Source organism: Sciurus carolinensis, chromosome 8, assembly GCF_902686445.1.
Source record: "Sciurus carolinensis chromosome 8, mSciCar1.2, whole genome shotgun sequence".
Lineage (NCBI taxonomy): Eukaryota > Metazoa > Chordata > Mammalia > Rodentia > Sciuridae > Sciurus > Sciurus carolinensis.
Window position 1 is genome coordinate 115,003,834 of NC_062220.1, and position 25,254 is coordinate 115,029,087.

Sequence of the window (25,254 nt, forward strand, 5' to 3'; positions counted from 1 at the left end):
TCCAGTGGATCCAAGTTTAAGAATCCCACTCTTAGGTGTGCTCCTTGTTCTAAGTCTTGTTTAGACAAACTTGGCTTTATATGTATATATAGCCGCCATGGCATGAACCGGAGGCCAGCTGGTCCCAGGAGGTGGAGGCAGGAGGTGGTGGTGGTCCACACACAAATAATGGCTGACACAGGAAAGCGGGACGTCCTCCTTAGCTTTTAGCGCCACTCGGCAGAGCCCCTGTGAGCCTTTGGGTTTTGAGTGCAGCATCTGCTGTTCTCCACTCCTTTCTTGGGTTTCAGAGAGCTGAGTGAACACGCCCCGACCGAGGGCGGGACGCCGGGCGTACAGAGCTGCACTGGGAGCCGACGGGCTCTGCATTCATCATTGTTCCTCCAGCGCCTGGCACCGGTTGAGCGGCAGGCAGAGATCGTGGCTTGAAGCGCGCGGTCCCTCCCGCGTCATCCACCCGCCCAGCTCTCGGCCCACAGGTGTTTCCAGGGCGCCATCCAAGGGCCAGACCAAGTCCGGACAGAGGTCCAAGTCCGGTCCGTTGCTCGCCCGCAAGACCACAGGCACTGGGGGCGGCGGAGGGACCCGCGCGCGCTCCCGCCTCGCGCCGCGCGCGTGACGGCACGGCCCCGCCCCCGGCCCCCCGCCCGCCCCGCCCCCACGCCCCGCTGGGCCGCGCTCGGGTGGGCTCTATGGGGAAAGCGGCCGCTCCGAGCCGAGGCGGCGGCTGCGGCGGCCGCTCCCGCGGGCTCTCGTCGTTGTTCACGGTTGTCCCCTGCCTGTCCTGCCACACGGCGGCGCCGGGCATGAGCTCTTCTACGTCCGGCTCCGGGCCGGAGACTAAGCCCCAGCCCCAGCCAGAGCCAGTGCCGGCACCGGAACGGGAGCGGATGTCAGTACCGATGTGGGAGCCAGTTTCGGAGACAGTGCTGAGACCTGAACCTCGCTCGCAGAGGAGGTTCGAGTCGGGTTTACAGATCGGGTCCAAATCCGAACTGCTGGAGTTGTCGCGGGGGTTAGAGCCCGGCCCAGGTGGAGGGGCTGGATCCTTACCCAAGGCCATGTCCGAACAGCTCCCCGCTCTGGGTTTAGTAGCAGGGAGCGTGCCCTCGGGCAAACCCGAGTCCGGGTTGGGTGCAAAACCTCTACCTCTTCTGCGACCAGGACAGGCGAAGACACCTCTTGGGGTTCCAGTGTCCGGGACTGGCACAGCCTCCAGTGTCCCAGTGGCCCTACTGCCTCTGGACAGCTACAAGGGCTGGCTCCTCAAGTGGACCAACTACCTGAAGGGCTACCAGCGCCGCTGGTTCGTGCTCGGCAATGGTCTACTGTCTTACTACAGGTATGGAAGTGCCAAGGTGGGACTTCCATGGTTGGAGGGTTGTGATGCTGTAGTGATGATGATGGAGGACCTCCAGGGTTGGGGACATGGCCACAAGCCTAGGGGTGTTTGGGAGCATGTACTCCAGCAGGAGAAGTAATACTACTCTGGCCAACTATCAAGGGCTGGGGTCCTAACCTCTGGCAAAGGTGGATGTGACCTGTAGAGGCTAACTTTGGTAAGCCTAGGTTTAAGGCCAAGTGGGAAGGTGGGATCATGGAATAATCTAGGGCCTGTCCTTCTCTGGTCTTGGTAGTTGTGGGGACCTGGAATAGCTAGCTAGAATCATTCATCCAAAGCCCTTGTCCACTTTCTGGTTCAGGAGCTAAGATCATAATCAGAGATTGGAGAAGACAGTCACCTTACTTAGTGCTTGGGACCCTCTTGTGGGAAGTGCTTCTTTTCCCTTCTCAGGCAGTTGGCTAATTTGTTTCTCACTGTTACTGCCTTGTGCTGATTGCCAGCCCTGGAGCTTAGCATAATAGACCCACAGATGTTTTGGACACATCTTGTGCTTTCTGAAATCCTTTCTGGTATTTTGTGGAGAGTGAGAAAGTATTCTCCTGTCTTCTTTCTTATTCCAGAAATGGTGTGGAATTGAGAATTTCAGCCCAAAGTTGACATAGTAAGAACTCTCTCTCCACTGAAAGTGGTTTAAAGGGGGGAATTCCTAAAGGCTTCTCTCTGGCTGTGCCCTAAGTATGTTTCCTAGGGATGGTTGGTTTAAACTTTGAGATCTCAGATCATTCTACACCAGTGGTTCTCAAATCTGAGTGTGCATCAGAATTCCCTGACAGGTTTATTGAAACAAAGTGCTGGGCTTCTCCACTGAATTTCTCATGAATTGGACCTAGAGGACATGGACTGAGAGTTGACATTTCTAGTAAGTTCCCATGAGGCCCATGATGTTGGTCAGGGACCACACCGTGAGAAGCTCTCTTTCATTGCTGTAAACAGAGGGTTTGCTTTGCTATTTGCTGAAACTCGGGTCGTCTTACTTGCTTCACTCAGCCAATAGTCACCTACTACATGCCATCCTTCCTGGCCTTTTAGAAATGTGACTTCTAGAGGATAGGTAGAGTCCATGATGCCACTGAGAATTTGTTAGCTTCCCTGAAGTTACATGTTGGTTTCCACTCCAATATGGGACATAATTGCCTGTGTTTAATTCCTGGCAGAAGAGAAAGCTGAGATATGTTTCTATTTCATCCTCATGTGGTGTCTTGCTGTCCCTTGGCCCACTCAGCTACACCATAAATATGACCCAGAATGTGTTATCTTCAGAGTCAGGAAACTCAGCAAAAAGAGCTCCTTTTCCAAATGGTGTTTTAATCTCAATATCCATTCTCTGTCAGGTGTGTGAACATTTCACCAAGCCATAGGAACCTTCAGTGATTTACTATAAGTGTTACTTTTTTCTTGAAGGCAAGGAACTAAACACATAGGGCATGTTAGCTATGGACCACATATTCCACTTTACATTACATTCATTTATTTCATTCTCACAACGATACTGTGAAGTAGTATCTATTGTTGTCCTGCTCTACAAATGATAAGTTCTGAGGTTTGAGACTAGGGAATAGCTTGTCATGTGGTCACCAGCCCAGTAGCTGGTGGAGGAAGATTCTGACCCTGGGTTGGACCCAACCCTTTTGAATGAGCTCAACTGTCACAAGCCAGTTCTTGTGGAGACTGGTTACTGAGAGATATTGTAGTGTTTTCAATATCAGTTTTGGTAAAATCATCCCTGAAAATGTGAAGTTGAACATGGAAGTCTGCAGGTGTCTGTCCCAGATAGGTCCTAATGCCCACTCATCCTTGAGTTCAGTAATTCTGTGTTATCTGTATTTACCAGGTACTACTGAAGCAGAGTTCAAGGTGATGTTTATGAATATAGGTTCCATGAAGACAGGAATGCCTTGATCTAATGAAAGTAAAACCTGATCTCCAGTTTTTAAATTTAGTTTTGTTTTCATTAGAAGAGCAAAGAGGTACCCTTCTTTTCTTAACTATGTATAAACAGTTGACATTTGAAGGTAATCTCAAGTGTGCACACTCTCTGGGTAACTAATAAACAATCTTACTTCTTGCTGATAAGGTTGTAAGAGACAAATGTTTATGTATTTGCACAGCTCAGCTCTGTAGTTTCATTTTTGAATATTTCTAGATTCCAAGGTGGGTACAATTGTTGCTTGACTCACCTAGGTGGATGAATGATTCCTGACATTTACATAGCCCCATGCTCTCATTTAGTTCCAGGTGAGGCCAGCCAGAAATGAGAAACTGAGGCTGAACAAACAATATTTGTAACTTACCCAAAGATACCCAGCTAGCAGTTGTGTGTCTGAAAGGCACTGACGATAAGTACATCTCCATCTGCAGAAAAGACCCTTCTGTAAGGGAGCTGGAATGGCTACTTCTCTGAACTCCAAGAATGATGTGGTCTCCTCTTCCCCATGCCTCCAGCACTTCAAATATTTGATGCTGTTCTTCTGTTTCTGCTTCTGATCGAATCCCATCTTCTAGCCCAAGCATGACCCATCCTCCCAGACAGAATTAAGGACCAGTTGTCACTAATAATCTTGACAGCAGCAGGGTGCCTTATGGAGTGCTCTGTCTGTACCAAAGGTGTGTTCTCTCAACCCTCCCCACGTGCCCAGCTCTCAGTGGTTCTTCAGGTGTGTGTGGCTGGTTTAGAGGCAAGATGCAAGTGCTTGTAAGCCAAAGACAGAGGAAAATAAGTTTTTGTTCACTATCTCTTTTCCTTACAGACTGGTAGAGTCAGGGTTACCTGTTGCAGCTGTTAGAGAAGGAACAAGAGCCATTTCTCTTGCCAGCTTCTCTTTTGGGAAGCCATTTCTAATATATATATGTTAAAATTTTTAGCTAAATGAAGCCTGGTATTTGGAGAAAATGTGGGCACTTATTCCCTCCACCCCAACCATTTCATCCCATCTTCTGACCTCTCTGCTCCAGGATAACCCAATCCTGGTCATCTTTTCCTTTCTTTCCTTTTTATTTAGTTTTAGCCCACTATGTGCAGTTTTGAAAAGTCCACATTTTTAATTTGAACCATTTTCTACTTCATAAAAGGACACTCTTGCTTGTGTATATTTTCATGAGAATCATTTATTTTAATTTTTTGTGGTGCTGGGAATTGAACCCAGAGCCTTGCACATGCTAGGCAAGTTCTCTAACATTGAACTACACCTCTAGCCCAGCATCTTCTGTTGTTGAGTAATTATAGAAATGTGTGTATACATGCAGAAGTTGCTTTTGGGTGAAATCATTAAGTTGGAGAGAATACAAATGATCACCTTATATAATACCAAGTTATTTCCAAAAGTATACCAATTTATACTTCCACCAATAATTAATAAGATTCTCTGGATCTATATCCTGTGCAACACTTAGTATTTTCAGCATTGATTTTTGCCAATCTAATGGCTGTCCTGTGGTATCTCATTTCAGTCTTGACCTGCATTTCAATACCCACTATTTTTACCCTAATAGAAAAACAGTGGGGGTTTAAATAAGAATTTCCCCTTTAAGTATGGCTTCCTTGGATTTTGCTCTGGATTTTGTTTGAGAATTTCATTTGATTGCTTAATCTTATCCTAAGGGAGACAACACATATTGCCAACAGACAGTCTTAGTAACTTCACATTAGCAGGAATAAAAATGTTCCTTGTAAATATTGTCACATATAAAAAACATTTCTGGGAGGTATGGGTAGTTGCTAGCAATGTACTAAGAATATAAATAAGACAGAAGATAAGGTTTTATTCCCTTCTTGGCACTCTTAATTATATATCTATTTAGATACTAACAAGGAGAATATGTCTTTGCATCCAATTGTTTTGGTTGTTAGTTCCCATTTTAAACATTTCATTCCTAGTTCTTGTCTCATAGGGAACATGTAATTATATAAAATTAGGGAAGAATTTATAAATGATACAGAATTTTAGCTCAGAAATTTGGTATGGGGAAGGTGTTCCAAATACAACTTATATTAATATTATCAACAAAATTGATTGGGTTGGTCAGAATTCTGTCTTTATACCAGTTGTTAATTTGGCAACATTATAAATGACATTTAATTGCCAGGAGATGACGTCAAATAGAGGCAAGTTTTAATTTATTTGTTGTTCAGACTGATCTATGCTTAGTAATGACCAAGCCAGTTAGCAAGAAAGACATCAAAAAAATTAATCTAGATCTTTAAGAAAGAAGACTGTGGTCAAGTGAAAGTAAATTTTGAAGTCCTATGGCTTAGGAAGGCCACTGAATATTTGGTAAACTGGGCCCATTTTACAATGGGAGCCAGGAAACAGAAGATGGTGCACCAAGACATCTTTGCCTCTAGATAGAATTATATACTCATTCCTCCAGTGAGGTCAACTTTCAAAGCCAGCTTTTGTGGAGACTGGGCACCAGGACATATTGTAGTGTTTTTGATGTTGATTTCAATCATACTTGAAGAATGGAGATGGAAAAGATCACTAATTGTAAAAAAAAATCCCTCAAAATATGAAGTTGAGCATATCAGTCTACAGGTTAGGGTAACGAGGTCCCCACAGGAGGTGGTCTTATATTGGATTCAGCTTTAATTTGAAATATCAGTGTTTCATACTAGGAGACTATTAGGAGGTTGAAAAGGAACACACTGGTTAATAATGTATAAGCTTTGGTTTGGAGTCTGTTTGCTTACCATTTAGCACAGAGTTGTTGCAAAGACGTGATAAATGGACTAGCAGCATACTTTGGAGGAACACCATGTGTGCCAACATTGTTAGCAAGTTCTGGTGACATGAATTGTAATTTTCCCCACAAACTGCCCCTCCTCCTAACTTTCCTCTTTCTATGAATAGCTGAAAACCTTTGAGTCATGCTTACTGCCTCCTCTCTCTCTCATCTCACATCAGATAGAATTTCCAAGCCTGCCTGTCTCTCTCCTCTAAATCCCTCATTTCCATCCTCGCTGCCACATCATAGCGCTGGTATGCCTCTGCTCAGAGGTATCCCAGCTCCCATCTGCTTACCTAGACAGTGAATGCATCCCTGCTGTGGTACTAGCTCTGTAACCCAATGGCCCTGAGGTTGTCTCATTTTCTCCAGAATTATCTTTTTTTAACAGTCCCATATCCTGTGTGAGAAGATTCCTGCATTAAATTCCTCCTGTTTGAAATACCTATAGTGGTCCCTGATTGCTCCAAGGACCAGGTCTTCCTTCTCTTGGTGTTTACAGGGTGTGTCTGTGGACACCTTTACTGACAATTTTGTGTCAAAAGAATACTATGATCAAATTCGACATCTTCTTTTAATTCTACATAGAGCTTAGCATGGTCCTTCACCACTGAAACACTCTCCATAACTTGCTTAGTCTGTGAATGGGTGAGTGAATGATTGGTAATTGCCTGTAGTTTTATGGGATTTTAGAAAGACAAATGCATTAATGCCAAAATTGGATTTTTCTTAATTTGTCTTCAGTTTCATAAGCTTGTTTACTAAGATTGGGAAGATAAATTGGACATTGCAGGATTAAGCCAGGAATGCCAAAAAAAGTAACAGGAAATATAGATATGTTGATAGGTTTCAGTATGTTGCAATAGGCTACTTGATGAACCAATAGCTTATTCCTGTGGTTCCCACTTATATTTTCATGGAGTTACAAGTGTTTGGATGTGTGGTCTCTATATACCTACAATAATTTGTCATTATTTAAGTTGACAGTGGCTAGAGGAATGGGGAGCAGAGATAAAGCTTTTAATTTTCCATGATCTTATAGCTCTTTAAACTAGTTTTGTGTGTCTGTTTGCCTGGAATGTGTTACATGTGCATGACCTTGTGAGAAGCAGGCCACAGATCAAAGATGAAGCCTCCACCCTAAAATGTTAGCTCTTATTGGATAATAGTACCATCTCTGGAATACTCTCTAGGTATTGGGGGTGATTTCCAGTTTCCAGTTTTAGTGAAGTAGTTCCAGCCTTGTCATTCTCTTACATAGAGGAAGAAGTAGAAGTTCATGGATTGCACCAGGCTCAAACACATTCTTCTAATCAGTTCATGCGTAGGTGTCCACCCACCTCATGTTCTTACTGAGGTGAGCTAGGGTTACCCCAGGTTTGAAAAATGGTTAGGAGAACTCATAAACTCAGTGTGTAGTTGTACCCACAACTATGCTTTATTATAATAAAGGATACAAACAAAACACAAGTCAATGAAGAAAGGGAAAAGGCATAGGGCAAAGTCCAGGGCAAACCCATATCCACAGTGCAAGCTTCCAGGGATGTTCATCCAGTGGAGTACACAAGACAGGCTTATTCCTTCAGCAATAAATGTGAAAACACAGGTGAAACACTGCCTACCAGGCAGGCTTTCAGAGACCCAGAACCCAGGATATTTTCTGGGGCCTGATTACATGGACACTCTGCCTGGCATGTACCCAAATTCCAGATTCCTAGACGAAAAGTAGATATTTAACGCAAATGGCATTGTTTGTGTAACTGTCTTAGGTACAGTGAGGCTTCCTCATCCATTAGTGATTGTCAGGGACCCTCCTGAAATCCAAAGTTAAGATATCTGCCAAGGACTAGCCTTGGAAGCAGGCCCTTCAAAAGATGAGCAGTCTCAGGCTTGCTATGTGAACTCTTTTCTGCACAGATCTGATCTCTTTCCTGCACAGATCTGATCTCTTTCCTTTTTGCAGACTTTAAGGATGTCAGTCAGGGTAAGGGCTAACACCTCACTCTGGTTCAAGGAGAATGAGTGCTTACAGTTGACTTTGAGTGGTGGAATGACTTCTTATTTCCCATCAACCCAAGCCACTTGCCACTCTAACAGGGTATCTACACACAACCTGGTCTGCAGCTCTGTGAGCAGTGTCCTCTCAGTAAATCCTCTGGCCATATGGTTGGCTTCATAGACTCATTTCTGATCTAAGGGTCAAGGCACTTTGGAGGTTCAGTTTTTGCATATGACTGGAGTCCACTTACCACATGGACTTCCCTCCTCTCCAGTATTTTTGTGCCTTTGGTAGAAGGTCCAACTTGAATTCTTCAACTGTTACTGAATCTTGTACCTTCCTAAGAGAGGTGTCTGTTAATCCAGGTTTGAGGCCTTATGAGTAGTCTGGAATGACTGGCTTATGACAGTAAATAGACAATAGCCTTGGTTGTATCATATATTGATCTTCCATACTGCCAAAAACATGCAGCATGCCATGTGGATGGCAACCTGGCAGGCATACCAGTATTGAATCCTGGAGCAGAGGATGAGGAGATAAGTCAGTACACATCCTGGTATGCAATAGGAGGACACCATATTCAAGCCAAGTACCTTGGGGAGCTCTGAAGGAGCTGGGTGTTCAAATATGTGGCTTTCATTCCTCCTCTAATCTTCTGCGATATGGTTGGCAAACTGTGCCAGCAAAGAAAGACAGGCCTGTGTAAAGGATGTGAGGTTTCTTAGAACAAGATCAATATCTGTTTGTCCTAAGAGGGAAAAAGACAAAGAAAATGGTCCTCTTTCCTGGACAACTATGCCAGATACTGACACGTGGGAAGGAGGAAATGGTAAAAAGCATCCCTGAACAAAATTGAAATTGGCATCTTGATGTGTCCTGAGTCACAAACCAGGTGTCACCACGTAGAGATGTGACTTCAAGAGACTCCTTTCATAATCATACCAACAGAGTAAACCGTCAATGAGTTTTGGAGTCACACTGGTGCTATATACTTTTTTCTTTTATGTGTGATGCATTCTCGCGTCTGTTTCCACTTTTAAGAGTTCTCTGAGTTCTGATCACTCAGTGATGCTTCCCTCCTTCTGGCACCTCATCACATGCTCAGCCACAGCTCAGTACATTTAACACCAGTTTAACAATCCTGACTCATTCCATTTGATCTGTATTGCTGGGTCACTGCCTGAAACCAAGAAGAGGGCAGATGGCATTGCTGAGCTTGCATAGGAAATTGCCAGATTGTGTTGTCTTTTGAAGCAGCAGTGGGTGCTGCCATAATACAATGTGTGGCTTTCCTAGGCTTACCAGATGCAGCCCTGACCTCAGGCACAGCACTCACTGCCTTTACAAGCCGGGTGCCCACCTCTTTTTGTCCTGTCTCTCTCCTTTACCTGGCCTTGACTCTTCCTTGGCCTAACGTGTCTTACTCTCCCTCCATAAGCCATGTGTCTTTTATTCTACCCTTAAGATCCTTTAAGATCTTCACATCAGCCATCCCTCAGCCAGGAGGATGCCTCCTCATTGCTGCTGAGATCCCAGCCAGGAATCTTAATTCCAGGGTCATCACAGTACAGACCCCTCTAGCTTCCCTAGCAGTGATCTGGAGGAATCATCTTTCCTCTGGGTACTCTTTTGTGTGTTGTGTCATTTGGTCACACACCCCTGATAACTAGGTATTGATCCATCTCCCTTCGTTATATCAATATTTCCTTCCTCCTCACCAGAGCAGAGGCCTTGATTTCTCAGTGTAGTGTCATCTGGGATGTTGGACATAGTGCCTTGCACTTAGCAGACTTTCAAATTTCAAAGAAGTATTTTTATAGAAAACACACTTTGTGGGAGTGGGGATGCAGCTAGGGATAGAGAAGAAGCTTGTCTGAAATTTCACAAGTAAGTTGATTTGCCAAATTCAAGCCCAGGTCTGCTAAGTCCAAAGCTATTGCTCTTTGTTACTACTGTCCTGACTTTCTCCCCCACAAAAAGCTTTGATAATCAATATATTTGAATTAAAAGTTAATCTGATTTACCCTTTTGTCTTTTCTAAGGATCCATTTATCTAGCTGCTACATAGAAAATGAAAGAAACACATGGAAATGTCTACTAGGGCTCTTTCTGGATCCTGGCATTTCTCTTAGTCCCAAATTTCCCATTATCAAGTATCAAACAAAAAAGTTACTATCTAACCGTAGAATTACATCCTTCACAATCATTGTCTAGCCACTGTAGCATTACAGTATCCTCTGAAATGTAAAGATAGTGAAAAATCAAATCCTTTCCATGTTTTTGTCATTATTCTCCATGTGATTTTTTTAATGATAAAAACATGTAACATAAAACTATCTTAACTATTTTTATTTTATTTTTTAAAGATAAAAAGGTCTTGGTACATTGCCCATGTTGACCTTGAACTCCTGGGTTTAAATGATTCTCCTTCCTCAGCCTCCTGAGTTGCTAAGACTACAGGTGTGTGCCACTGTGCCCAGCTTTAGCTTAACTATAGTTCTTTGGTGTTAAGTATATTAATGTTGTTGTGAAACAGATTTCTAGAATTTTTCATTTTGCAAATTTGAAACTGTACTCTTGAACAACTCTTTCCTTTTTCCTCTTCCCCTAGCAATTAGTAATTATCACTCTACTTTCTATGATTTTGATTACTTTAGATTCCTCATAAGAATGGAATCATACAGTATTTGTCTTTTTTAAGCTGACTTATTTCATTTAGCATAATATATTCAATGTTTATCCACATAGTAGCATGTGGCAGGATTTCCTTTTTTTTTTTTTTGTATTGAGGATTGAAACCAGTGAACCACATCCCCAGCACTATTAATTAATTAATTTTTCTTTTAAAAATATTTCTTAGTTGTGGATGGGCACAATATCTTTATTTTATTTATTTATTTTTATGTGGTGCTGAGGATTGAACCCAGTACCTCACATGAGCTAGGCAGGTGCTCTGCCACTGAGCTACAACCCCAGTTCTATTTATTTATTTTTATTTTGAGATAGGATCTTGCTAAAATGCTTAGAACCTTGCTAAGTTACTGAGGCTAACTTTAAACTTGTGATCCTCCTGCCTGCTTGTTGATTCATTCCCATAGAGCCTCAGCCACATGAACACCTATCTGTGAAAACATTTCTAAGGTAACAGAAAGTAAACCAATCCAAGGTAAGCCAGTTGGTTGTTCCTTAGATAACTCTGGAAGTTAGAAAATTTTTGCTCTTTTGAACTGAAATAGGTTTTGCTGGGATGCTACTGGGTCCCACATCCCATGGCCTTATCCCTTCTACATGGTAGACTCTTCCTCTTCAGAAAGGCTGTCTCTGTGGGTTATCTATTGCTACATAACAAATAATCTTCAAATTTATAGGCTGAAGGGAATGATAAGCATAATCTCACAGTTTCTGTGGGTCAGGAATTCACAAATGGGTAGCAAGTTGGGGTGAATCTGTCATGAGGACTGCCGTCATCCAAAGACTTGATGGAGGCTGGAGGTTCCACTTCTGATGAGAGTCATCACATGCCTAGCAAAGTGGTGTTGGCAGAAGGTTGTATTGCTCACCCCATAGATTTCTCCAGAGGGCTGCTTGAGCATCCCTACAACGTGGTAACTAGCCTTATAAAGGGAAAAGGATCCAAGAAAGAGCAAGGTAGGAACCATAACTGCCTGCCCTTAAAGTCATATTCAATTTCCACATTATCTTCTAGGTTACAAGGTGAACTCTGCTTCAGGTGGGGGTAAGACTGCAAACCTCTGTGACCCTCACTTTCCTTATCTGTAAACAGACCTGATTGGCTATTTGAAGAGAACCAAGAAGTTCTTGGTGAATTGTTTTATAAGTGAAAGTATTGTTTCTGCAGGTAAAGTTTTTCTAGTATGGATGCTTAATTAGCAAGAACCTTCTGTCTAACCGCCCCCAGTCCTGTTTAATAGGCATAGTTCAGGAAAACAGGGCTAGATTTGCTAGATTTTCCAGAGAGTCAGGAAGACATAGTTGAGACGTCTTTGAGGAGTAGTCTGAGAGTGTACTGCCCTTTTGTAGTTCAGGAACCTTGGCATCGGGAGACACCCTCTGCTGACAAGACATCCCCCTACTCATTCCAAATGGTGTAAGGGTGATGGAAGGTCACACAATGTTATTGAATGATATGGGCGCCCAGGACAGTAGCTGCCCCATGGAGGCCTGGACCTGTCCATCTCATTCACTATTATAAACCTAATTTCACCAGACTATGTTCAAAATAAAGTTTAAATGGTCTAGAGGGTGCTGGGGATATAGCTTAGTTGGTAGAGTGCTTGCCTAGCATGTACAAGGCCCTGGGATCAATCCCCAGCACCACCAAAAAAAAAAAAAAAAAAAAGATCTGGGGATGTAACTCAATGGTAGAGCACTTACCTAGCATGCTTGAGGTTCTGGGTTCAATTCCCAGTACTATAAAAAAAAAAATTAATGGTGTTTGAAATATAGTTGGTTCTGTATTCACATGTTCCATAATCACATATTCAGTCAACCACAGATTAAAAAAACAATCGCAGTGCCTGGCTTGGCCCTCAGCAGGCCCTCACTAAATGACTGAATGAAAGGATGAATATGTCAACCAAGGTTGGGGGGTTCAAATGCATTCTGTTTTGGGAGTCTGCAACTCTCCTTGGTGAGGGACCTTTGGTTTTGTGAGACTGTTGTTGTATTTTGACAATTTAGCTGTCCTTTGTGTGTCAATTGAAGTTTGGTGAGAGTCATTTTTAACATTAGATTTTTTCATCTAAATTAATGCCAATCCTGTAATACTGGAGGCCATGAATAAATGATATGGCTCTCCATCAGATCTGTAAGCTCATATTTTAATTTGAGTATTTAAATTTGTAATTGGCCTTGTCATGTTAAATTTGGAATTATTTCCTATACTGATCACTAATTCATGAGATAGCAGGCTTTTTCTTGATTAGTAACTGATTTTCTTGTTTTGGATTTTCTTCGTTTAATGTAGTATTTTCTTTGGTCTGTTTTCTCTCTCCTGGATCTTTAAACAATCCTATAGGTTGTGACTGCAGCTACAGAGATTGTGTGATGATTAAAAATAAATTTGGGCAAGTATCCTAACTTGTTATAGGTAGGAGAATCTGGATTTACAGGCCTACAACTTTGCTCAGAATAGATCTAGCTCTGTGCCGTAGGGATCTTGCCATCTCCGTATTTCTTGTCATTAGACACTTGGTGCACAGCCTCAGTCCTGGGGCTAGCTCCTGGGACTCACAGGCCCCTGTTTATCACTGAGGTTGTTCAGAACCACACTTGGGAAAGATTTAAAGTATAATACTTAGGGATTTTATATTTCGTTATGGAAATTTTAAAATATGCAAAAGTGGAGATGTCCATAGTGAATAGTCCTTGTCTCCCTTAACCTGTCAGTAGGTCTCTCCTTAGGTTCAGTCAGTGGGCTCCTCATCCCCACTTAATTTGAAGCAAATTCCAGACATAACTTTTTTTCTTTTTAAATTTTTTCAGTTACAACATTCATTGAGAAATACTTTAGTATGTTTCTCTTTAGAGATGAAGTTTTCAAAATATATATAATGGAAATGGTATTAACATGCCTAAAAAGTTAACAGTAATTCTTTAATGTTATTGAATATCCATCCAGTCAGTATTAAAATTTCCCCATTGAGTTATAATTTTTTATAGTTTCTAAGTAAGGTTCATACATTGTAATTCACTGATATTTCTCCTCAGACTTGCCAAGTAAACTTTTTATTTTTAACTTTTTATTAGTGTATTACAGTTATACATAATAGTGGAGTTCATTTTGACATATTCATAAATGTATATAGCATAATTTGGTCCACTTCAGTGAACTTTTTATTTTGAAACATTTTCAAACTTAGAGGAAATTAATATGAATAGTACCAAAAACTCCTATGCAACTTCCATTCAGATCCCCTGATTTCTAATATACTGCATTTGCTGTATCATTCTCTATGTTTTTTAATTATTTAATTAAATAATGTAGTGGTACTGTCATCACTTAATACTTCAGTGGGTTTTCCTTGAAACAAGGTCATTCTCTATATATCCACAGTATAAACATTGATAAAATACTGCTAGCTAACCTATAGGCCACATTTACATTATACTAACTGTCCCAATAATGTCCTTTAAAGATCCTAGATCCAATTCAGGATCATACATTGCCTTTGGTAGTTGTGTCTTGTCCCTTCAGCTTCAAATGGAAGAATTCTTTCATTTATCTTTGTATTTCATGACATTGAAATTTTGGTGAACAAAACTTTGTAAAACATGCCTCACTTTGGGATTGTCTGATGTTTTCTTACATTTAGGTTCAGGTCCCATGGCATTTTTGGCAGGAACATTGCAAGATGCACTGCTCTGTTCTTTAGAATACACCATATCAGGAGGCACAGAATGTTGATTTGTTCTGTTAGTGGTACAACCTGTATTGCTTGGTTAGAATGGTGCTTGCCAGATTTATCCACTGTAAACTTAATGAATTTTACAAGTATTAATTAATACGTAATGAATATGTATTTTAATGGGGAAACTTTGAGGCCATGCAAAATCCTGCTCCTCAACAAACCTCTACCCACTGATTTTAGGATCCTTTGACTTATTCCTATAATGACTTGGCCCTGTGAACATAAGATTTTTTTTCTTTTCCTTTCTCTTTTTAATTTTTTTTTTTTTTTTTTTTTTTTTTGTGGTACTGGGGGTTGAACCCAGGGTCTTGAGCATGCCAGGTAAGTGCTATACTATTGAGCATTTGATATCTTGATGGGAGGCATATATTGTCTGAGCCTTCCACCAAAACTCACATCACCAGTGATTATGGATAATTTCCTAGGCCCATTAGTTCATTATGGGTAGTAAAATGATGATACTCAATCATTCCTTTCCTAGTTATTAGTGGGAATGATTCTATAAACAGAAATTTCCTAACATTCAACATTTGTTTACCCAATGGTTTAGTTAATATGGGATGATCAAATTTCTAGCAGAAATCTACACACATGCATGCTGAACCCCACCAGACAGTGGATTTAATTTTTGCTTCAACTGCCAGACACAATGTAGAACACTCAAGAGAAGGAAAGTCTATTGTTTTTAACTCATATTTTTGCTTCTCGAATTCCTTCTTCCTTCCTCATGTTGCCAGATTCCTTCTCGTGGCACACATTTTCTTCTTAGACAGCTTTCTTCAGCCTTTCTTTTAGGGTAGATCTGCCAGTGGCAAATTCTGTTTTCCTTCGTCTGACAATATCTTAATTTTCCCTTTATTCCCAAAGGATGTTTTCACTGGATTTAGAATTTTGGTTCTTTCAACACTTGAAAAAAATATTATGCCTCTGTCTTTGGGTCTTGGTTTCTGATGAAATCTCTTGTCATTCAGAGTGCTTTCTCCTTAGGAAAGGCATTAATCCTGATCCTGTGCTTTCAAGAGCTTTTTTCTTTGTCTTTAATTTCTAGAAGTTTAATTATGATATGTATTGCTATGGATTTCTTTGAGTTTATCCTGTTTGGGTTTATTTAGCTTCTTAAATTCATAGATTTGCATCTTTTACCAAATTCGAGAAGATTTCAGACATTATCTCTTCAAACACTTTTCCGCCCCACATTCTTTCTTTTTTTTCTCCTTATGGGACACCACTGATACTAATATATCTTTTGTTATAGTCCCATGGGTCCCAGGGCTCAGTTCACTTTTTTTTTCCTCCCAATGCATTTCCTTTCTGTTGTTCAGACTGGGTAATTTCCACTGTTCTATCTTCAAGATAACTGATGTTTTCCTCTGTCCACTCCTTCTGATGTTGAACACATGATTGGGTTTTTTTTTTTTAATTGGTTATGTTTTTCAGTTGTAAAATTTCTATTTGATCCTTCTTTTTATTTTCCATTTCTTTGTTGATACTTTATATCATTGAAGAGACTCACTGTTACACCTGCTAGGGAAACAGCTGGAGGATTTAGGATGAGCATTTTTAAAAACTCCTTAGACTAATAGGGATAGGAAAACTTAATTGCATCCATTGCTTAGCTATTACTTATTTTTCAAGTGGATTTGATGCCAGAGACAGAGACCTTTGAACTGGTGACAATAGAAATGAAAACTGGGTCAAGTACAAACATACAGGCAAAGCTTTAATGGGGAGGTTACCTCAAGAAGAGGGTTGCCAGCTGCAGTGGCACTAGCCTATAATCCCAGCAGCTCAGGAGGCTGATACAGGAGGATTTCAAGTTCAAAGCTAGCTTCAGCAATGGCAAGGCACTAAACAACTCAGTGAGATCCTGTCTCTAAATAAAATACAAAATAGGACTGAGGATGTGGCTCAGTGGTCACGCGCCCAAGTTTAATCCCCAGTACAAAAAAAAAAAAAGAAGATGGGTGAGAGCACTGATAGAGAGAGAGAGATCAGGCTGCTCCCTACACCAGGGAAGGATAAATAAGCCTTTTATCAGGTTGCTGGCATGGACTAGGGTCTGACTGATCTTTATCACAGTTCCGACTTTTCCAGGAGGCTCACTTGAGGGGGCAATCCAGTTCCCATGAGATGATTGCTTCTCCTGGTTGGGGTGTGGGAGGAACAGCTGCAGTTCTTGTCATGGGGTAATTGCTGTCATTTAAAGTGGGTGATCTGTTTACAAGGCTCCGCTGTTCCTGGAATCCAAGGTTACTGCAGGTTTGGAGCAATGATTGGAGACTTCTAGGCATTGCTCTCAGCGGTCTGGAGCAGAATGTTATAAAAGCTGGCAGTTGAATGTCCCTGTAAATCTGAAAATATCTTAGTTACCCTTATCGTGGTATCTTTAGTTTTAAAGGGAGATGAGGTATGTTAGGTAAATTTACGGCTAATAAACCATAAATTATCAATTTTTAGACAGAAACCCCTGAAATAATTAACATGCTTACAAACAAAGCTTAGCAGAAATCTGATGCAAAGTTCAAGACTCAAAAAGGCAGAGATGCCAAACCTTTATCCTTCTTTAAGTTACCAATCAGGCACCAGCAGGCCCAAGTGAAGAGTTTGTGCTTTTTAGCAAAGGTAGCCTAAGTTCATGTTGTGACTCAGGGCTCAGGCTCATCCAATTTTTGTGATACTTTTAATGGGCAACAGGTCATGAGTGAAGGCTTCTAGAACATATCTGCCCTTTTCCCCTGTGGAGGTCTGTAACCATCTTAGGCTAATGTTAGTGATACTAAACTCTGATATTTTATAATTGCTTTATCAGATGTATTTTTGAGACTATCTTGATTATAAAAAACACCTTACATTGAAGTACCATTTCAATGTACTCACACAATGTGGTCTTTGTGATCAAATTAAAAAATATTTAAAGTTGAGTTAATTCACTTAACAAATATTTACTGAGCATGAACTACATGGCTGACACTTCTGGCAACTGGAGATACAGCAGTGAATTAGACAACCACTAGCCCTGAGTCAGGCAGATAAAATGGCAATCAGAATAGAATATGGTAGGAATAGTGAAGGAGAGAGCCCAAGGGGTATGGGAACTTGGCAGGGCATGTAAGAAAAGCTTCTTGGAAAAAGTGAAATTTCAACTGGCCTGCAGGATAAGGTAAACAAGTGGGCAGTAGAGGGTGCACATGCTGAGGGAACAGCATGCAGGTAGAGGGAACAGCATATGCATAGGGCAAGCTGTCAGGAAACTGGAACACTTTGTGCTTGGAAGCAGCAGACAGGGACAAGACAGCTCAGGAAGAACTGGTATGTCTTATTTAGGAGCAGGGATTTCATTCTAAAGAAATAGAGGATATAACTGAAGGGTGTTTAAGCAGAATGTTGACAGGCTTGGAATGAAGTTTTAGAAAAACACAGTGCAGGAATTGTCTGGCAGGGGTAAAGAGGGTCCAAGAGAGACTGATGAAGAGGCTATGGGTACTTTCTAGATGAGAGATGACCGTGGCCTAAAGTAGTGCTGAGCAGGGCAGCTGGAACAAAGGAGATTGATTTGAGAGAGACACAGGAGGTATGATGGAGATTTGGTGAAGTTTAGAGTGAGACTTCAGCCTCACCAGTCATGTAATTCAAAACTGTAATGACGTGGAAAAATACCATGGTCTGTTCTTTTCGCTGTAGGAAAGAACATGTCATGTTCATCCATTTTCTACGTGACATTTTTCAGCCCAAATTTGAGAGCTAAAATATTTTCCTAATATTCTGTGACAGGTTTTCTACTTAGGAACCACCTTAGACATTGTTCTAACATTTTGGTGGAACTATAAAATGTATCTGATGAATTTTCAGTGAGTGATGCTAATTGGGTGGCATGTCATTACTGTGTTATTTCCCCTTAAGCATGGGAGTTTGGCAGAACTTTGGGTGGGGACATTATACTGGTGTCACTGTGCTCTGGGCTTGAGCCAGATCACCTTCCTGGGCCTGTTTTGCTGCTTATATAATCCTCATACATTAATTTACTTGGCTAGCATGTCACCAGAGCTCTTACCGTGTTAGCTGTGACAAGACAGGGACAAGACAGGCTGGGACCATATCTCATGGAACTTGTGTTTTAGCTTGTAAGCTGTACATACAAAGACCAAGTAAACCAAAACATTATTTCTGGATACCCCAGTATTCTCCATGGTAAGAACCCTGAGCTGGTGGCTAAGAAACCTGGTTCTAGTTCTGCTTTGATGTTGACCAGTTCTATGTACCAAGGTACATGATTTATCTTTTCCTGGCCTCTTATCCACCTCTTTTTTTTTTTAAATTATAAAATGTGACTAATTTCCTCTGACAGGTGCCTTCCATATGACATACACTTGATAAGTGAATATCTAAACACTGAATGTCTAAACAAATGAATGTCTGCTTTGCTTACTTTATGGGCCCTTGTGAGGATCAAGAGTCATATTTGTGATGTAAGGCACTATGCAGATGTGCGTTGCATTGATAAAAATGTTGTATTTTATAAGTTACTGTCTGTCATTTTTTTTGGTAAATATTTCACAAAATTGTACTTTTTAGTACCAGGAGAATGGCTTCTGAGCCTCCCTTTTATTTTCATTTTTAAAAAATTACATCAGAATTGTCCTCATAGCAGAATTTATTTAGCATTTCTCAAGGGGAACTTTAAATGGCAAAGAATGAGGCCAGAAGCAAAATGAAACAATGTCATGTCTCACAGTGACAGTGTCATCTCTGAAAGCGAACATGACACAGTGGAGGCTTCTGTTTGATGGCAATGTCAGACATTTGTGATGTTGGGCGTTTTCCAAATCTGACCAGCTTTGATGGTTTTGAGAGTATAAATGAAACCAGGGGGACAAGTCTGTGCAGCCCTGAAGGTGAGTGGGTGGTCCCAATCTGGGGGCATCATCCCCACAGGATGTACAGCAAGCTGCTCATATCTACATTCCAGTCTTTGCATCTGGAACAGGGAGGAGCATTCCTACCTTTCTATCACTTCTTAAGTGATTATTTCATGTGGATCTTCAATGGTAAGCCCTCAGGATGTGGTCAGTAGAATGAACAAAAAGAGCTTCTTTATTTCAACTAGGGCAGATTCTAACAGCATCCCCTTTACCTGAGAGAGGTTGAAGGACTATGGCGGGCTTCATGGCCCTCCCAACCTTTTTATTTTTTTTTAATTTTTTTTTAATACTGGGCATTGAATTTAGGTGTGCTATACCACTGAGCTACATTCCTGCTTTTTTTTTTTTTTTTATTTTGAAACAGGTACTCCTTAAGTTGCCGAGGCTGACCTTGAACTTGTAATCTTCCTGCCTCAGCCTCCTGAGTCTAGGATTATAGGCATGCTCCAGTGTACCTGGCACAAGTCAATAAATCTTTTTTGATTTTGAGAAAGTTATAATTCTCCTTTTTATTTTTAATTTGTTTTAATTAGTTATATATGACAGTAGAATGCGTTTTGACACATTGTATACAGATGGAGCATAACTTCTCATTCCTCTGGCTATACATGGTGCAGAGTCACACTGGTCGTGTAATCTTACGTGTACATAGGGTAATAATGTCTAATCTCATTCTACCATCCTTCCCATCCCCACCATCCCACCCCTCTCCACACTCCCCCCTCTGCACAATCCAAAGTTCCTTCATTCTTTCCGACCCAGCCCTTGACTATGGATCAACATCTGCTTATTAGAGAAAACATTCAGCCTTTGGTTTTTTGGAATTGACTTACAAGTCAATAAATTTTTATTTAAGGAATTTCACACATTGTGATTCCTTCAGCTGTCCATCAAGGTCACCTTAGTTCTCTTTTCAACTTTTCATTGGAGTAAAACATACATTCAGTAAAGCAGTTAAGTGAATTTTCATGAGGTGGGCGCCTCATTTATTTTGAATTTATTTCCTTCCATTCATTGTTAAACAGTGGCTTACAATTTACAGGTCTGTCTCCTTACAGGATAGAATGTTCTTTGAGGCCAGATAAATGTATCACATTTATCTTTATACCTACCTCTCACCCCCACCCCATCCTAGTTTCTAGTATGGTTCCTTTATAGAGTAGCCCACGGGAATTAACCAAGTGAATCATGGTCAACTTGAACTTGCATTGAATGGAAGCTACATATCAGCCTACATGCTTTGCTCTAAGAGTTGTAGCTTTTGTCTTTCTGTGTGTCTGAATTCAAACTTGCTGGCTTGTCATTTGTTTTCTTGCTATGGACATTTTTTTGGTGAAGACTGGAAAACATAGCCCAAGGCAAGGATGAAAGAGCTGACACTTTGTCTGGGAGATGCAGTTCCAGGGCAGTGAGCCAGCAACAGAAAGTGAGGCACAGTACAAATCAAAGTGACCCTTCAGTGCATTTCCTTGCTAGATGTCGCTTCACAGTGAGCTACAGAGAGACACCATGGTTGCTCAGTTTGTTAACTTTTCATCACTGTGATCAAAATACTTGACGAGAACAACTTAGCAAGGAAAAGTTGATTTAAACTCATGGTTTCAGAGGTCAGTTCATGGTCATTTGTTCTGAGTCCGGGGTGAGACAACATCATGGTAGAAGGATGGGGCAGAAGAAAGCTGCTCAGTTCATGGCAATCAAGAAGCAGAGAAAGGAAGGGGCTGGGGCTTGAGAGAAGTTAAACCCTTACAGGTTATACTTCCAATGATTTATTCCCTCCCACTAGGTCCCACCTCCCAGTAGTCCATTCACCTATGACCAATAAGGTCAGAACCCTCATGACCCAATCATTGCCTACAAACTCTGAACTTTATGCTTTGAGGACTATGCTTTCAACATAAGACTTTGGGGGACATTCCATATCTAAACCATAACACTCAGCAAGCATTTTTGCATAGCACCTGGACTTTTCTAGAAGGTTCACAAGGAGAAAACATACCTTGGAGAAGTACACAGGGGGACAAACAGAAAGGGGATTTATTTGTCTTATTCTCTTTCATCTCCTGTTCCCACTGTGGCATTTCATGCAAGTCCAGAAAATGAAGGGACAACTTGGCATAAGTGAGGCATTGCCTTCTTCATTAGCACTGTTTTCCACCCCCTTCTTTTTTTTTTTCCTCCCATGGATTTCAAACTGCCTAGCACTCACACAGTGCTGGGCTCAATCCCAGAACTGCAGAAATAAACAAACTCTTTCTACCTCCCATCTAGACTGGGAGATGCTCCCTTCCTCCCTCAGCTTCACTCACCACTCTACTCTTGGATTAATGATTTTTAAAATGCCTCCATCTTGTTCCTTGGAGAGTCTAGTCTAGAACCAGATCCTGATGGGGATTTGGGCTTCTGCCCTTCACTGATTGGGACTATCTCCAAGTCAATCACTGAGCCTGAGGCAGATGAGTTCAGGTTTGAGCTCTATGTATCAGCTATGACCCTGGGAAGGAGGTAATAGGAGGATTAATTATTTTTGTTTTGAAATAACTTAGACATATAGAAAAGTCACAAAAATAGTGCAGCTTTCCCTGAAGTTGATATCACCAAAGTACAATGATCAAAACCAGGAAATTAACATTATAATAATCCTCTGAACCCCAGACACTATTTGAATTTCATTAGTTTTTCCAGTCTTGTTTTTTTTTTTTTTTTTCTGTTTTATAATACATTCCAGAATGCCACATAGTATTTAGTGATTTTCTAGTTTTTTGGTTTTTTTAATGTGGTACCGGAGAATGAGCCTAGTGCTTTGGGCATATTAGGCAAGTGCTCCACCACTAAGCCACATCCCCAGCCCCACATTTAGTGATTTTCTATGTCTGTAATTCCATCTACATTTGTTAAGGTATATCTGTACCTTCTCACCCATTCATCTATTCTTTCAGTTATTTACTTAAATCAGCATGGACTCCTGGGTATTATAATTACTACTACTACTGCTTGTGGTACTAGAAATTGAACCCAGGGCCTTGCACATGCTAGGCAAGTGCTTTCACTGAATCACACCTCCAGACCTTTTTGTATTTTATTTTGAGATAGTGTCTTGCTAAGTTGCCCTGGCTGTCATTGAACTTGTGATCCTCCTGCCTCAGCCTTAAGTAATTGGGATTACAAGTGTGCACTATTGTACCTGGCTCTCTTGGGTTGTAATATAATGTTGTGTGCACTATATAACTTCCAGCCCAGTCCTATTTTCACACAGTGGCCTGGCTTCCATCTCCCACCATGCCCAAGTCACTTTTACTTCCCATTTTCCCCACAGAAACTTCTGAAACTCTTGACCATTTCTGCTTTTATGATATTAAGTTTGGAGGCTCACTGTTTAGTTTTAGGATAAGTGTCTAAATCTTTAATATAGTTTTCAAGGTACTGCAATTTGGTCCTTTCCTGATTTTTATTTATTTATTTATTTATTTATTTATTTATTTATTATTTATTTCTGCAGTGCTACAATTGAACCCAGTGTCTTGTGCATGCTAGGCAAATGCTCTACTACTGAGCTATACCCCCCACCAATTTCATTTTTTAATTTTTGAAATACCCTTATTAAGATGCTTGGACTGGTTTTGAACTTATGATCCTTCTGCCTCAGTTTCCTGAGTAGCTGGGCCACTTCATCTGGCCCTTCCATGATTTTCTAGCTTCATTTTTCCCTTGCCCACTCCTTTATTCTCAATACTCTGGCCACAGAATGTCTTTCTATTCTTCAAAAATTGTAAACTCCTCTTTACTTTATGGTCTTTGCCTCTGCCATTACCTCTGCCTAGAACATTGGTCCATGTCCTTCTTTTTGAGGTAAGCCATAGTGCCCTTTATGGTTAGGCACTACACTTTTTAATACCTGAACAATTTCAAGCTTAAAATGACCTTAAATATAAAACATCAGGCTTCCAGCAGGTATGGCAACTTGGCTAGTGTTACAAGTTAGAGTGAATTTCCTTTTATCAAGAGATGCCAGGGCCCAAGAACTGGACTTTCCTTCAACTATTTGTCATTTTATCTAAGGAATGTGACCAGAGCAGAAAAGAATCCAAAGGGAAACCACTGTTCAAACAAATGATGTCTTATCCTCTTGCATCCTCCAGAAACTAGGGGGGAAATGGTCCACATCTGCTGTGGAACCATCAAAAATCATTTAACTTTAGAACAGGTAGAAGAATAAAGAAAATGACAGATGTTGAACAGCCAGAGAAAATCAGTAAGCATTCAAGGACTGCAGAAAACTGCCATATGAACTCCTGCCACTGGCAGTATTAGATGCTGACCAATTTCTCTTCCTATAACACACTCTATGGAAAAAGATTTGATGTTTTGTGGGGAGTTTGCTTTGAGTATCTAAGGGAGTGAGTTAAGTAGATCCTGTCATGATAGTTGAATCTCAGTTTTCAGACATCAGTCACAGTTGTAAATGGCACATGCTTGAGTCACCTCTACTTTCCCTTATTTTGATACCATTAGCTCCATAAACCTATAATTAGCAAAAGAGTTGGTCCCTTGTCATGAGGTAGCACTGTGTTAGCCCAGCTGACATCTTCAGCTCATCTGTGGTGGAGCCAGAGAATGGTGATAATTTTGCTCTGTAGACCTCTGGAGGTCACAGAAGGGACAACATCATTCCCAGGTTGCTACAAGCAGGAGGTACCTCCCTTAGACTCTGGTCATCCAATATCATTCTGCTCCAAATCGGGGGTTCTGAGACTTAGTGGAAAGATTCTGGCATGCATTCTGAGGCCTGCTGTGTTTTGTGTTACTCTGAGAAGTCACTCCTTTTCTCCATTTCCTGAACCTGCAAGGGTTTAGACCACAGCAGACATACCCTGTATATGGCACCAGTAGGGGCTTTCATCCTTCTACCACTCTACAAACTGTGACTCCAGGGCTTCTTCCAGTCTAAGTGTCTGAGGTTCTAAGAATGTGCCTTGAGGGTTTCTTTAATCTGGAGTCATTGAGTCTGGGAGCCTCACCTCATGCCTTCTCTTGTATTCTACAGAAACCAGGGTGAAATGGCCCACACTTGCCGTGGAACCATCAACCTGGCCACTGCGCATATTGACACTGAAGAGTCTTGTGGTATCTTGCTGATGAGTGGGGCAAGGAGTTATCACCTCAAGGCCAGCTCAGAGGTGGACCGGCAGCAGTGGATCACCGCGCTGGAGCTGGCCAAGGCCAAGGCTGTCCGTGTGATGCGGTCCCATTCAGGTAGTGAAAGGTTAATGTAATGGGTGTGTATGAGTGGTATCATTGGTTTAAAGGGAGTTGAAATTGAAAGCATTTTGGGGACAGTGGTGACCAGGAGAACCAGGCTAGTCTGAACCAATCTAGAAGGTCAAGGTGTATTTGTGCCCTTCCTATTCAACTCATGCTTCCTCAGCAGTAAGATGCCCAGCCACTCTGCCAAGGCAGTCACAGGTATGGTGGGCAGGGTCTGTGTATATCTTCCTTGGACAAGTCTGCTTGCCAGACTTCAGCAGACACTTCAGGTACTATGGTGGCTCAGGCCCATAATCAGCCCTGGGTGAGAGTCCAGGATTGTGCCTCTGTGCCTTGGGCCAGACTTTTTCCCATTGTCCCTTTTGTGGAGATTAAAGACTGTTTAACCAGAGTTGCTGTCCTTCCCAGGGTGGGACACCAAACTCAGATGTTCTGAGCAAGATGTTTTACTTTAATAAATTTAATTTTTAATATGCAATGCTTTTGTATGATTCATAAACCAGTGGCCCCAAA

The 25,254-nt window shown here is 41.4% G+C and overlaps 1 protein-coding gene across 3 annotated transcripts in view; it reads left to right on the forward strand.

The window, feature by feature from the left end:
• Positions 1–526: 526 nt before the first annotated feature.
• Positions 527–25,254, forward strand: part of Osbp2 (oxysterol binding protein 2) — a 164,168-nt gene continuing 139,440 nt past the window's right edge. For 2 of the 3 annotated variants that reach the window (XM_047562035.1, XM_047562037.1), the window contains exons 1-2: positions 527–1,342; positions 24,521–24,729. In XM_047562035.1, the coding sequence (XP_047417991.1) occupies positions 693–1,342; positions 24,521–24,729 (859 nt within the window). In that variant the 5' untranslated portion in view covers positions 527–692. The remainder of the gene's footprint in view (positions 1,343–24,520; positions 24,730–25,254) is intronic. The other variant, XM_047562036.1, reaches the window with a different exon arrangement.